This window comes from Sinohyriopsis cumingii, chromosome 7 (assembly GCF_028554795.1).
Source record: "Sinohyriopsis cumingii isolate HCF-2022 chromosome 7, ASM2855479v2, whole genome shotgun sequence".
Lineage (NCBI taxonomy): Eukaryota > Metazoa > Mollusca > Bivalvia > Unionida > Unionidae > Sinohyriopsis > Sinohyriopsis cumingii.
Genome location: NC_142967.1, coordinates 78,605,089 through 78,619,657, shown reverse-complemented (window position 1 = coordinate 78,619,657; position 14,569 = coordinate 78,605,089). Strand labels below are relative to the sequence as shown.

At 35.7% G+C, this 14,569-nt stretch overlaps 1 protein-coding gene across 1 annotated transcript in view; it reads right to left on the bottom strand.

Moving 5' to 3' along the window:
* Positions 1 to 13,690, bottom strand: part of LOC149795586 (putative E3 ubiquitin-protein ligase HECTD2) — a 108,977-nt gene extending 95,287 nt beyond the window's left edge. Inside the window, exons 1-2 of the mRNA XM_089965422.1 lie at positions 13,433 to 13,690; positions 5,590 to 6,227 (exon numbers count right to left, since the gene is read on the bottom strand). Of these exons, the coding sequence (XP_089821548.1) occupies positions 5,590 to 6,227; positions 13,433 to 13,621 (827 nt within the window). The 5' untranslated portion in view covers positions 13,622 to 13,690. The remainder of the gene's footprint in view (positions 1 to 5,589; positions 6,228 to 13,432) is intronic.
* Positions 13,691 to 14,569: the final 879 nt, after the last annotated feature.

The window sequence follows — 14,569 nt, the reverse complement described above, 5'->3', positions numbered from 1 at the left end:
ATATGTCATTAAAATTGTGAATGGGTACCCAAGTACTCAGATACCCACATGTTACCTGGGTAATGAAATGAGCCATAGGTATATACAATTTTTCTGCCAGTACATCCTAAGGCAGCAGAATATTTTCAAGTAGACAATACTTTTGACTGAGCCTTGAATGTGAATACTTTATCAGTGCCAAGCAGAGGTGTGACTCTTGCAGTAAATAACTGACCTCAATCCCATAGCCTTTTTCCCCATGTGACAACCCTGTGATTGCACCACAAGTGCAGTTCAGTGGCAAGTAACAGTAGGTGGTTATTTGTTCTTGCTGCACAAATGAAGTGTTCATTTGCAACCTTTAATAGATTTCATCAAGTATATGATCAAAGTGTTACTAACAAAAATCTAGCTCAGTCACGAAATAAACATCCACATATGACAGTGAGGCCAAGGAAAGGGAGTCAGACAAAATTACGATGACTATAGTTTTGCATACCCTCCTGTTTGTTTGTGCCCCCTAGTGATTTCAACAATGAAAACATCAAGGATCTATATAAAAAAATGCACAAAACTTAATATTATCATTTCATTCACTGATTTATAATTTCTAACCTTAATGTCATCAAGGGGTCCCTAACACTGTTCAATTATTGCCATTTAAGTGCAAACAGACGCTACTGATGTAAACAAGCAAACTGACTGCCTCAGTGCTCTCAATTTCTGGTTTCTAGAATAGTCTATTTCAGTAAAAACTGTCATCTGCATCCAATATTTGCAATGAAGGTAGTAGCAAACGCTTCGCTTCTGGGCATTATGTAACTAGTTCTTCCAGCTTTCTTTCTTTGTTCAAAGTCTCATTTCTCCTGACAACTGTATGGAAGAGCTGGATAAGAGTACTGATGCACTCTCATATGGACTCACTGGTTCTGGGATCTTGTAGACTGGATTCCAGCAGAGGGTTGCCTTCACTTCCAACAGAATAAAACTTAGGCAAGATAATGACTGTTTGGAAGCAAACCCTCCCATCTGTTGGGGTGTCCTATTCACCCCCTGTCCCTAACCTGTTTCATTACTATTGTAATTCATCAGAGGGAATAATCACAAGTTGATTCATTTGTTCAATTAACCACTTTGTTCTTTGTTATGTCAGTGTCAGGTTTATATACCCCTTTGTCGCCAGCAATGCTGGTATAGCTACTTTTAAGGTCATGTGACTAGTATTGTCACGACTTACTGTTGAAGCATCTGGGTTCCAAAATAAACGATTGTCTCGTAGCCAGGTATTGGATACGTAGAGAAATATGATTCAAAGAGGGGCATCAATAAAGAAACGACTAGCAAATTCGTATGAAATTTTATTTTTACAGAAACTTAGTTCTATAAAGTTAATTTCTGTAATGCAAAACAAAATACTGCCATGCTGTTGTATTAGACGAAGAGCACTTCAGTTTACGATGAGATCAAACTTCTTTTATTTTATGATTTTTCCGCAGTCACCTCAAGATATTCTGATACCAATATGTGTAATCTTGACATGTATCTCTAAAGATCGGCAATGTTTTAAATTTGGCATTTCAGTACACACATTGGTACTTCATTTTGCTGTGTAGCAGTTGCATAGCAGGGCAATTACATCATAATTTGTAGTGCAGTCCAAAGCTGGGGCTGCATTTTGAGGCACAGTGATTTTCTCAGAAGATGGAATATTCCAGCTTAATGACTACGGAGCTGAAACATCCTGGTTCACATGGGAGAGAAAATAATAAGAAATTAAGTTAAATATGCCTGTACTCTCATTTTAACCAAGATGTCAATCCCTACCGGCTGTAGGGGATGTAATTGGTATATCCAATAAAGTTCTCTATCTTCCCTAAAAAGTGTGCTATTGGAGAGCTATGGATCAGATTTAATAATTTCTATTATCTGATATTTAACACAATATATGCTGTGGTCAGGTAAATTAAAAAGTTTAGACATTGGGGAATGATTATGGATGTCCCCCAGGTGTTCTTTTATTCTCACTTGGAATTCCCCTTTAGTCTCACTTACATGTTCTTTACCACATTTTGTACTGTGTGTAAATAGATGTGTGGTACAGTATTCTTGGAGGATGGTGTTCCATGCACTAACAAAATCGGAATAATTTGTGAATCTCGGGAGTAGATTAATTTCTAATCTTCAAGCAATTTCCCCCTTACTGCACCACTCTTGGAGGTAGTCAAACACTTTTTTTAATTTGACATATTTGGAAAAAGTTTTCTCACTTAATTTAAGCAGAACACTTTGCTTCTGGGCATTCTTTAACTGATTCTTCCAGTTTTCTTTCTTTGTTCGAAGTGTCACTTCTGACAACTGTATGTATAGAAGAGCTGGACAAGAGTATAGTGATGCACTCTTGAATAGACTCATTGGGCTCTCAATGGTTTTGGGATTTTGTAGATTGGATTCCCACAGAGAGTCATCTCCAAGTCCTACAGAATATAAACTTAATAAAGATAATGACTGTTTGGATGTGGAAGCGAACCCTCCCATCTGCTGGGGTGTCAAAATCACCCCCTGTTCCTGACCGATTTTGTTACTATCATAACTCATCACAGGGAATAATACACTTGATTCGTTTGTTCATCTGATCCAAAGCGAACGATATGGGTTGATTCATTTGTTCAGCTGATCCAAAGTAAATAATATAGGCTGATTTATTTGTTCAACTGATCCAGAAGGAATAATGCAGGTAGATTTGGTTGTTCAACTGATTGAATAATATGGGTTGATTCATTTGTTCAACTGATCCAGATGGTTCTGGGCACAAGTCCATAGGCAACAGGAGGTAAACTTCAATACTGCCTGAACAAAGGAACAGATAATTCTCATCCAACTGAGAAGAACTAGAGGGACTGATAGGAAGTGTCATTGAAACTACTTCCACATCAAACTCACTGGAGTAGACAAGGATAGAGAGGACATCATCATCATCTAGTACACTGTCAGTAGGAGAGTGGTTGGGCATCACTATGTCGGAGGCTTAGGTGACAAAGAAGCAATCAGCACCACTGCCATCATGCTGAGTTTGAGTTCTGTACGAAACTAGAAGATACGGAGGGAAGATGAAGCCACTTGTCTTTCCTGAATGATTTAGTTGATGCTATACCCAAGATCTCTAAGTATGACTGGTCACTGATACAATCTGATCAGTCACCTGGATAAACCGATTAGTGGTCAGTGACCAGTCACAAGACATTGACTGGCCACCTGAATGAACTGACCAGTGACTGGTACTGGTGTCCACAGAGTGATCTCCAGACACTGACCAGATTGGTCACTGGTCTGCAATCAGGTGACAAATGTCAGAACCTTGTTCATCCAATTTATCAGTATAAAGGGTGCAGAGCTGCTCCTCCCACTCGGGAGGGCATAACATGTTACCTGTAAGTGCTGGGTACAGTGCAGCTACTCCCTCATGGGAGGGTGCAACACACAGTAAAAGATGTGATGCATGTGGTGCTTCTTCCTTGCAGGAGAGTGCAGTATGCTAATCTGAACCTGAGATATGTTCAGCTTTTTTCTCTTTGACAGGCAAGCTATGCACTCTTCAAGTCTAGTCCCTTCTTCTGGAAGGGTCCCAGCTCTCTCCAAAGAGACTGGTCCCATAACTGCCTGGGACCAGGGAGTGTTCCTCCAACCTGAAGAGCTAATTATCTTGCAGTGAGACCCTAAGGCTCTTTAAGAGAGAACTGGAATTTTCAAGAGGATGGGAAGTTATATTTCCTCTGCCCTTTGTATGTGTGTCAGGCATTTGCTAGATTCCAGGTTCCAGTTGAGCATAATTTACAAAATGCAGAACTAAACTTCTTTGTATGTGTGTCAGGCATTTGCTAGATTCCAGGTTCCAGTTGAGCATAATTTACAAAATGCAGAACTAAACTTTTTATGCACTTTGAATGTGTGAGGCAGTCTGGGTTTATGTTCCAAGTGCCCATCATGTGGTCATATTTCCCCACAGACTGTCCCAACAATGTTTTCTGAAATAAACATTTCAGGAAAGAAAGAAAAAACAATGCATAGTGACAGTATTGTTATAATATGTCACAACTTGTTTATATGGTATGTGTGATATATACACAAAGAAAAGAATGGAAACCTACCCATCATTTCACTACAGTAAAGAAAGATGTTCAATTGTTAACCCTTTATTAAGAAGCAATTGCAAACACACACAATAACAATATGACATGAGTCATAAGAACAAATACAAAGATGAGAAAAAACTTCATTGGGTATCTGGACCAAAAATGAATACATAATTCCTGCCATGTTAGGGTAGGACATCTGCTGCATTATTTTCCTTAACACAAAAGAATTAATGGTAAACAGTTGTAATTCTTCCTTAATATATGAGTGTACCTTAAGTGGAGGGGGGAGTCAGCTTGTAAAAGTAACTCTGAGAAATAATATTTGTTGAAGGAAGACCCCAATTTGGTAAATCACTATACAACAAGAAGATATTTTTCTCTGCTCACAAATTCACACAAGTCTATTACTGTGGTACTGTTGATAAAGATAACTTCTGTTCACAGTCATGCAAGGTGCACAAGTGGACTATGTAATAATTACAATCCTCCACTCTGTGGGAGGATGTATTCACTTCAGATGGACAAGGTTTTTCAGCATGAAACATCAGTAATCTACACAACTGTGATAGTTTTTTAATACAGCTATAAAAATTATGTTAATGGGAGAGGTGGGTCTTTCAAAAATCATTTTATGGCAAAAACAATTCTCACTTTTAACACTTTTGATCAAATGTGAAGAGCAAACATTGGTATGCCCCAATGTACATGAACTTGTGTCCACGAGCTCAAATTACAATATATATACTTGCTTGTAAGACAAGTCTAGCTGCAAACAACAGACCCTGATCTAACATTATTGCAAAATGCACCAGCAGATTATGTTGTATGCGCAATTATTTACTCCTGACAAACTACACAGACCCAGATCCAATGGCACATTATGTGACAGCAAATCTGGATCTGTGCAGTTTCCAGTTGGACATATCTTATAAGTGAGTATATTCGGAATTGTTTGTTACAGTAAATCTTCCCTGTATGGATCACTGCTTGGGTCCAAATTTGTGTCCATGTTATGGAGATGTCCATTATAAAAAGGTTTGTTTACCATATAAACTCATTTAGAAGCTGTGTCCAACTGCAAACTGCATAGACCCAGATTTGTTATCACATAATGAGCCAAAAGATCTGAGTTCATCATCATGCATACTGTTTGGAGTAATCAGTAGAATACAGACTCTGATTTACTGGTGCTTTATGCAGTGGCATATCAGGATCTATGTTGTTTGCATTTGGACTCGACTAATAAATGAGTATATACAGTAGCTTTAAAACTGTCTTATTAGGACTAAAATATGCGACCAGTCTACAGAGAAAGATGGAATTAAAAGGGACAGTCTGGATTTAAATTAGTTTCTCTATTGTTATTCTTTTCCATGAAGCTAAATAAAAATTACACTATTCTTTAATATAGATCTACTTAATACTAATACATTCAGTGATAACCATCTGGTCCTGCATGTATGTACATTCAACTCACCTCAATTGATCAGAAGTTTTTATCTGTATAGGATCCTGAACTTCATCTTTGTTCCCATTGGTAAGATTTTCGTCCGAGTTTACCTCAAATGGTTTCTGAACTTTCACTTTGTTCCCATTGGTACGATTTTCTTCCGATTTTATCAAAATTGGTTTCTGAACTTTGACTTTGTTCCGATTAGTAAGACTTTCTTCTGAGTTTACCATAAATGTTTTAACGTTGCCTTTATTTCCATTGGTAAGATTTTCTTCCGTGTTTACCGCAAATGGCTTTCTTGATGGGCTATTGGCCTTTCTCGCTTGTCCAACATCACTCCTCACAGAATAATTAGAAGAAACTCGCTGATTAGTCCTATCAGTATATTCTGAAAGACAATTTTGGCTAACAGGTCGCTGATTTTGGGCATATGATGGAGTTGTGGCCCTTAGATTGGTTTGGACAGTTAAACTGCCTGTCCTAATAGGAGGTAACTCTGTACTGTGGTTACTGCTGGAATTATCTGACTGTGAGTGGCCAGGACTTGGGTCTGATGGTAAGGCACTTAATTCAGTATCATTTCTACCACCGGGTGTTATCCTACTGAAGAATTTTGTTATTGACTGGATTCTACCACCAGGTTTTTTTTCTCCATTATTTCTCTGCAAAACAAACATTTACTGGTCTTTAACTAAATGCAGTAATTTTCTTCATCAATTTGGTGAGTCACACAGAGAATTTGTTATAACTTACCATTTCTCAACAGATTTTGCAACTGATTGTCAGAGTTTAGAAAAAGAACTATATAAATATAAAATTAATACTCTGCACAAAAAATAAAAAAAGTTTAAATACTTCACAATGGAAAATAACTTTTTATGTTTGAGTTCCATCCCACTTAGCTATAAAGGATAGATCATGCTCATGGTACAATTATCATGATGGGTTTTTTTGTTGTTTGGTGGTGGCAACGACTGAAACCGTTCCTGACAATTCAGGTGATAAATTAGCAAGCTTTCTCACATACCCACATTGTCAAGCTGAGACCTGGACTCACATATAGGTGAGATCAGTGATCTACAGAGGTGAGTGCCCTAAAAAGTCCACTCAGCCACCGAGGGTCCCACAAACTTCGCATAGCAACAATCAACATGTGAACTGGCAACTGTATCTGAGAAAGACCAGACAATCTTATGTCGGTGGATATACATCAAACACTTGTTAAAGAGGATGTGCTTCAAACGTTTTAATTGGATCAGAGAATTTTGTACTTTACCAAATCATGAAGACAATTAAGCAACACAATCAGTTCAAATAACACACATTTGATGTAATTATTATTACAAATAGATCAGATTTCCAGACCTGATAACTCAACACTATCAACTCTTGATTAGGTACAAAAACAAATTAAATTTTTGTGGAGTTGGGTGCTATTTTAAAGATAAACAACTGTCATAATACAAGTGAAAAGATGTACAACAAATGAACTGATTGCAAGTTAAATGAATTAACTGCAAGTTAAATAAGGTACGAATGCACATTTTTAATGGCCAACAATTGAATAGCCATCAGCTGTAAGTCTAATGTGCAGATAGGTTGAGTTTTAAATCAGTGCGATTAAATGGCTTCATTCTGGTTACCATATATACTTGCTTCCATGGCCAACTGCAAAACCGCACAGACCCAGATCTACCATCACATAATGTGCCATCAGATCTGGGTCTATGTGGTTTGTTAGGAGTAATCAGAAGAACAAACAAGATAGACCCTGAGCTGTATGTGCACTAAGCTACATCCGTAAAGGATGTTTGCTGTTTTCTGTTTCACTTGACTTATAAGTGCATACATAAGGTAGTGTATACCATGCAAACCTTCAGACATCTTGGTAAAGTATTTCTCTGCTCCTATTTTCGTTTCTTCAATTTTGGTCTACTGAAAAATATATGCCTATAAATTAATGCTTCCACCTACGAGTCAAAAACATAATCAAGGAACACTCACACCTTTGAAAAGAAATACAACTGGGATTTTAAAGAAAGTGTTTTTGAATGTGTTCATACAATTTTATGCATGAATATATTATACCATTCAAAAATGTCTAAAAGGAATATTAAGATTTGTTAATTAAGTGATTTGCACCAAACATTTATTAAATTTTTAAATGGTACCAAAATATGACTTGATTTAAAGAGTGATGAATAAATTCATAAAGTGGAGCAACTCTGCTATGTATTTGAAAGCTGCAATGGAGTTTTGGTTGCCATGTTGAGACTCATTATAACCTTTAAAACTAAAATTAACTTTATAAATAATTGTGTAGTTTACAGAATTTTTTTTTTTTTTAAATTACACCAAATTTGATTTGATTTAATGGAAGATCAAAAATACTGACTTTTATGTTCACGTTTAGGCCCTGCACATGGCCTTTCAAATTAGTTTCATTGAAGCTTGTGCAGTTAACAAAAAAGTTATTGAGTTTTTAAATGATTCTAAATATGACTTGATAGTGGAAAATGAAAAAATGCATAAAATAGATTCAATCAAGATATTAACCCCCATTCTGTATCTTGAGATACAGAGTTTTCCATGCACAAATTGATTGATTATATGGTGATGTCACATATCATGAGAGACCATCTGACCTGAAAAAAAACATTATTTTTCTGATAGGTTTGGTCATATTAATGAATTAATCTTGCATTTGATTGGCTAGCACACATTACAAGTTTTATTAAAATCTGGTAAAAAAAATGTGGATGCCAGAATAGTAACAAGCAAATATTGTTGGATAGTAGACACATAGCAGATGAAAGGCCATACCATAAGCTCACTTGGACTTATCACCTGGCGAGTTAAAAACCAAAAACAAACTCGTTCAATATTTCCTTGTCATGTTGTTTTATTACACAAAGCTGACATTTCACATTAGAAGAGTTATCAATCTCATCAGTAGGTAGTTTGTCAGTTTAAAAGTGTCTGTTCATGGGAAATATGCCATGGAAAAGTACTTATTACAGTATCACTCACTACCTGAAATGTGAAGTGAAAATTGAATTTCAAACATGTACTGTATATACTTGCTTATAAGTTGAATCCAACTGCAAACTGTACAGGTCTAGATCTGCCATCACATAATGTGCCAGCAGATCTGGGTCTGTGCAGTTTGAAAGGAGTAATCAGTTGAACAACACGCACCATGACCTGCTGGTGCATTATGTTACTGCAAATCAGGATCTTCATTGGTTGCAGTTTGACTTGACTTCCAAGCAAATATATATGGTAAACATGATTCCTTAATCAAGTTTCATGACCCTACCATGAAGTACTTGAAAATGTAACCAAAATGTAAAAATTAACCCAAGTCAATGAAGCATGAACTACAACCCATATTGATTTTTTTAGGCTTTATTATAGGTTGCTCATGGAAATGCAAGTCCACACCAGTTTTCTCAATGTTTTGCCTGTTTACTGTTAACAATACATGACAAACTGTGCAAACACAAGTATTTGCTTTAAAAACAAAACATGCTCCAAAACTGTTACAGAAGTCAATATGTCAGAAAACTATCTCCTACCTTACAGTTTATTTGCATCTTGGATATGGTTGTTTAACGAACATGATAAAAATAACAAGTACTGCATTAACAACAGGCCAAAGAGAGGCTGAGATTACCTACCCGAATTTTTAAAGAAAAGTTAAATACAAGAGCAGCTGACAAAGAAATCTATGCCAGTTTTCAAGGAAGTTTCTTCCAGTGCTGTTAACTGCATGTTACAAAAACAATTGTTTCATGGTTTCTCTATAATTTATACCTTCATACATACTTGACTGAATCATCTGTCCAATACTGAAACACGTTTATGCATGATGCTTTATTTCAGAATTGGTCAAATTCCAGCCTTCCCACTCAATTATGTAGTTGGGGTCACATGCACATCCAAATAGTTAAGAAGAGCACCATGAAGGGCATGTATTATGTCATATGTCCACCATGTGTTTAATTTTCCTAGTGTATGGCTGACTATGAAGATTATTAACCACTGGGCCTAAACAACCTCAGCCTCTGATTCAGTTTTAACGTGAAATAAAAGTACAGGAACCGTTATTTTCTTATAGACTTACCATGAACTTGACTTTTAGAATCAACAAGTCACTTCATGGCATTAAGTACATCAAATCCAAAATTTGGTACAGTTACTTAAGAAAAAGAAAACTTATTCTGCAAAACCATAATGTCTTGACCTTGATCTTTGATATATTAAACAAAAATTCAATAGAACTGTGAGTGCAAACCCTTTACAAACCTTGGTCTAAAGCTAGAATTGATGTGTAATAAAATCATTTCTTCTTTCAATCAGTGACCTTTGACCAGAAAATCAAACACCTGTTTTGTTAAATCATTTCTTTTTTCAATCAGTGACCTTTTAGACAAGAAAATCAAACACTTGTTTTGTTATGTAGGTTATCTACAAGGTATATGGTTAAAAACTAAACATTTGTGCAGAAAACATCTTTCTTCTTTCAGTTACAGTGACCTTGACATGATTCACCTATTTACCCCAACAGTGAAAGGCTTCTTACGTAACCTCATGTGCAAGCCATCAGCAAAGATTTTAACTACAACTGGTGAAAAACTCTAAATACTGAGCAGAAACCATTTCTCCTATCTGAGCCACAGTTGAAATGGCTTTAGACCTTTCAATACTGAAATGCTGGCTTCATAATGATTCATTCAAAGTATAAAGGAAATGCACCAAGAGGTTTATGATTCAGGAAATCTAAGAAAATTAAAAAGCCAGACCCAAAATCTGAATGCAAATTTTCTCTTACTGTGACCATGACCTCAGGGTAATATGGGCTAGTGAGCATGCCATGGAATTAATTGTCCTAGCTTCAAAGTGATTATTGAAGTATGATGAGAATCTAAAAGGGTTTAGTAAATATTTCAAATGAAAAACTTTAACAAACTGTTGTTGCCACTGCAGTCACCACAATGGCCAAAGTCACTGCTACACTATGTACACTAAACACGTAACACAAGGATATATATTCTCGACACTTTATACATGTACACTGAAATGAAAGTACATGTAAAAGTAATGGAGCAAGTACAACAAAATTTTATGCAGCCAGGATTAATCATATATTTTGATGCCAACAACAGATCTCCCTTTTCTGAGTAAAGCTGAACTGAAAATCTAGTGACAAAACAACATGTCTGCATGGATTCGAGTCTCAGGCTTGGCCAATGAGGGTTGTGAGAGAAAGCTTGCCAGCTGCTTCTAGTGGGTGAGTGATTCTTATAAGGGTTTTCCTGGATTCTTCATCCACCAGAAAAACTGACCACCATGTATAGCCTACCATTTTATTTCAAACACTAGGCCCAAATCTGACAGTATATTTCTCTTGCAGTAAAAAAGTCAATGTTTTTATTTATCTATAACTGATCAATTGAAACCATGGCATGCCACTGAAACAAGTTCTGGATGTTTTGAGCTCAATTAGATTGAAAACACTCAGCAATTAGAGCCACACAATCAAATGCACCCTGAGAATGCCTTGGTTGCTAAACTGTTTGAAATATAGTATGATTAATTGATGACGAAGGCTAAGTGTGGTACACAAAGTTGTGCCCAAGTGTTTTACATTATCAATGCCCATTGCCTGGGGCAAGTTAAATAGATTTCCACTTCGGTCAGTAAATATTCAAATGCAGCTGGCCTATCAGGAAAGATCAAATCTGTTAGTATAGTAGCAACAAGGTAACTTATCATCTCTGGCACTGTATTTTGTGAGATGTGTTTCTACATGATGAAGAGATGAAATGAAAACAATAACTTTAAAAGTTGTTTTGTTTTTGTTGCTTCATTACAATGTTTCAGGCAATATGCATGTTATGTGAAAATTTGCTGGCGCAACTGAAAATTCGAAAGTTTGCCCACAAGCCAGTAAGATTTCATTAACAATCTAAAGACTGAATGTGATACAATATTCACAAAGTACTATATCATACTGAAATATCCCCAATCAGGAAATAAAATAAAACAAATTTATGGTCATGGCCATGGCCATGGTAAGCAGTCTTGAACAAATTTACTGTTCTCATTAGATTATCAAGATCATGACAGCTGACCATTATTAGACCCCAAAATCGACAGATTTCTTCATTACCCTAATTGCAAGTCAGCGTTTGGAATAGAATGTTTCCATTTTCTGCTGTTATGTGTTACATCGAAATAATTGGTATGTAAAAAGATTTTCAGGAAATTCACATAGCCATGCATTAAGAGTTTTGTGTTAGGACTGATCAGCCTGGTGTCAGAATAATGTGACTGGGTGGGACATCATGCTACATGTCTGTGGCATGATGCCCCAGTGCTAGACATCACTTTAAACTGCCACACTGCAGACATCATAGCGATATGACTGAAATTTTTTGAAAGCTACATTAAAAATCCAAATCACACACACACACACACGTAGCCATGGTGACTTATAATTTAATAAATAACTACTTATGGTTTAGAAAATCTAGCAATTTCCTTACAAGTACAGTACACACTTTAAGTAAATTATCAAATCCCATTCATACCACATCCATTGCCAATCTCTTTTTTTAAAATATTTTCATTCATAAAATCATGTTGTGCACAATGTCAAAAAGTGGTCTATGTCACAATTTAAACAACACATAACTGGTCAATTAACCAAAGCTAACTGATAAACAGACAAAATTACATGTGTTTTGTCCTGAACAGGTGGAAAGAACAAGTTTCATACAGCATAGGAATGTCAAGGCTGTCATGCCAAGAGATGTATTTTCCTGTGCAATATTAAACAAGTTCTTTCTCCAGTCTCTGAACAAAACATTTATGTGGCTTTGTATTTACTACATATCCCCTTTTTATTCACACATTCTCTTAAATTATTTAAATATACATATTAAAAAAGAAAGAATTAGGCATCTGGCATTTTATGAAAGATCCCTCATGTACGTAACCAGGGCTAGGCCTAGATACATACTGTGTGGTTGCACCATTGACCTATCTGCATTGCAGATAAGGATGTATTCCTTAGCTCTGAATTTTTTTAAATGTTGCATGGATTTAATCTGCAGTCACAGGCAAGTGGATTTGTTCCTTCTTTCTCAAACGAAACATTGGTTTTGGAATATTAAGTGACCATTTTTCTCACTCTCTACTAACTGAACAGACACTCCATTTCAAAGCAAATTGTACACACTAACAGTAATTAATTACATTCAGTTTCATACTGAAAGCTCATTAATTTACATTCAAATCCAAAGTGATAATTTTCGTCTGGAAGTTTCTTGGTGACAGTTAAGGTGCAGAGCATTTCAATAATCAGGATTGAATAGACTAAATTGGTTAAAGAAAATTAGTGTTCAATTTTAAAAGGACAATTTTTATCTACTCTAAAATGAGTAAATGTGCATACATGACCCATGTGACTTGTACTATAAAAAAGTTGAAGTACATTATCATTGAATTTGCCATTAAGCATTTTTCGAGGAATTTATACAATACTCTTCAATGGAATTTGGATGGAAAAGGCACGTGAATTAATGCCACTTAAAAGTATGTTTAATCAAATTCTCCAAAATGACACCTGAAGCTGCAAAAGGTGACTCAGACCGCGTACATGAGCTGTGACTTGTTTTATAACAAGCTCTACTGTACTGAACACATCTAAATCTTTATTTGCAAGTTGGCCAATAGTTATTCTGAATTCTTCCAAATGAATAGTTATGCAAGATATCTCAAAATCTCAAGTGTTTGAAGCCAGAAAGGTTATTTGGTTTAGTATATAGACCTACTTATACAATAAAAAAATATTTAATACATTTTCCTGTGGTCGTCTTCTTGGTTCCCTTCTCTCAGCTGCTTCTGGGTTGTAGAAGTGTCCACAGTTCGGGCAAATCGTTCGCCTGTTTCCCTCTCCCTGTACTACAGTGTAATCGCACGTCGGGCATGTCACTGTCGTTGCCACACCCTCAGATGTTCTTGCAGCTTTAAGTAGGGACGCTGACATTAAGGCGGTGTGGTGTCACATCATTTGCGGGTAATAACAACATCAATTCCAGCAGAACAACTGATGCACTTTCAATACCGTCAAAATATTTGATAGAGTCATTCAAAAATATAAACGAAACGAAATAGATGTACACTTGGTTATATATTTCCTTTCAAGTAATATTAACTTAAATAAAAGGAATAATAACCTAATTGATGATAAATAAATTTAAGTAAAGAAATATAAAGCCATTATATGCTCATTGGTATAATTTTATGAGTAAAAAGACCGTCAATAATATTAATGATACTCTTTGAGACCCGTTACTGATTCAATGACCTCATTTTTAAAGACCGAATTGATTGGCATTTATTATCACCATAGTAACAGCATCAAGTACCTGTTAAGTGATAATATATTATTTAATATTAATAAAAAATTCAATTAAAATCAATTGCTATTTTTGGAGCCTCTCATAACTACATGTAAAATTGATAGACTAGAAAATAAACATTTTGTTCACAAGTCGCAGCATTAAAATAAATTACGCAAACGAATTGAACATGATACAGGCCTTGTTTGATACTGGCTGCCTAGAATACATTATGCACCTAGCTGTCCAATAATATTAAAATTAATTTATGAAGGGTGGGTGGGATTGGTGCGAGTATTTAAAAAGGAAGTTCGATAACAATATGAAATAAAGCAGATCGATACCAGAAGATAGATTGAACTATTTATTGGATTGGAAAACTAATACTGACACTAACAGAATGGTCGTTGTTCAATGCTGTTTATGACTAGCTTTTCACAAAGGTAAACTGGTGTAATCCTTTCTTTTAAAAATAAGCTTAAAGGTTTTTGCTTTCTTATGTATTAATGAAATCCCCAAAAGAGTTTCAAAAAGCATGCAAAATATTCCAAAATCTGCTTATTTACAACATAACTAGCAGTAAATTTGCTTCT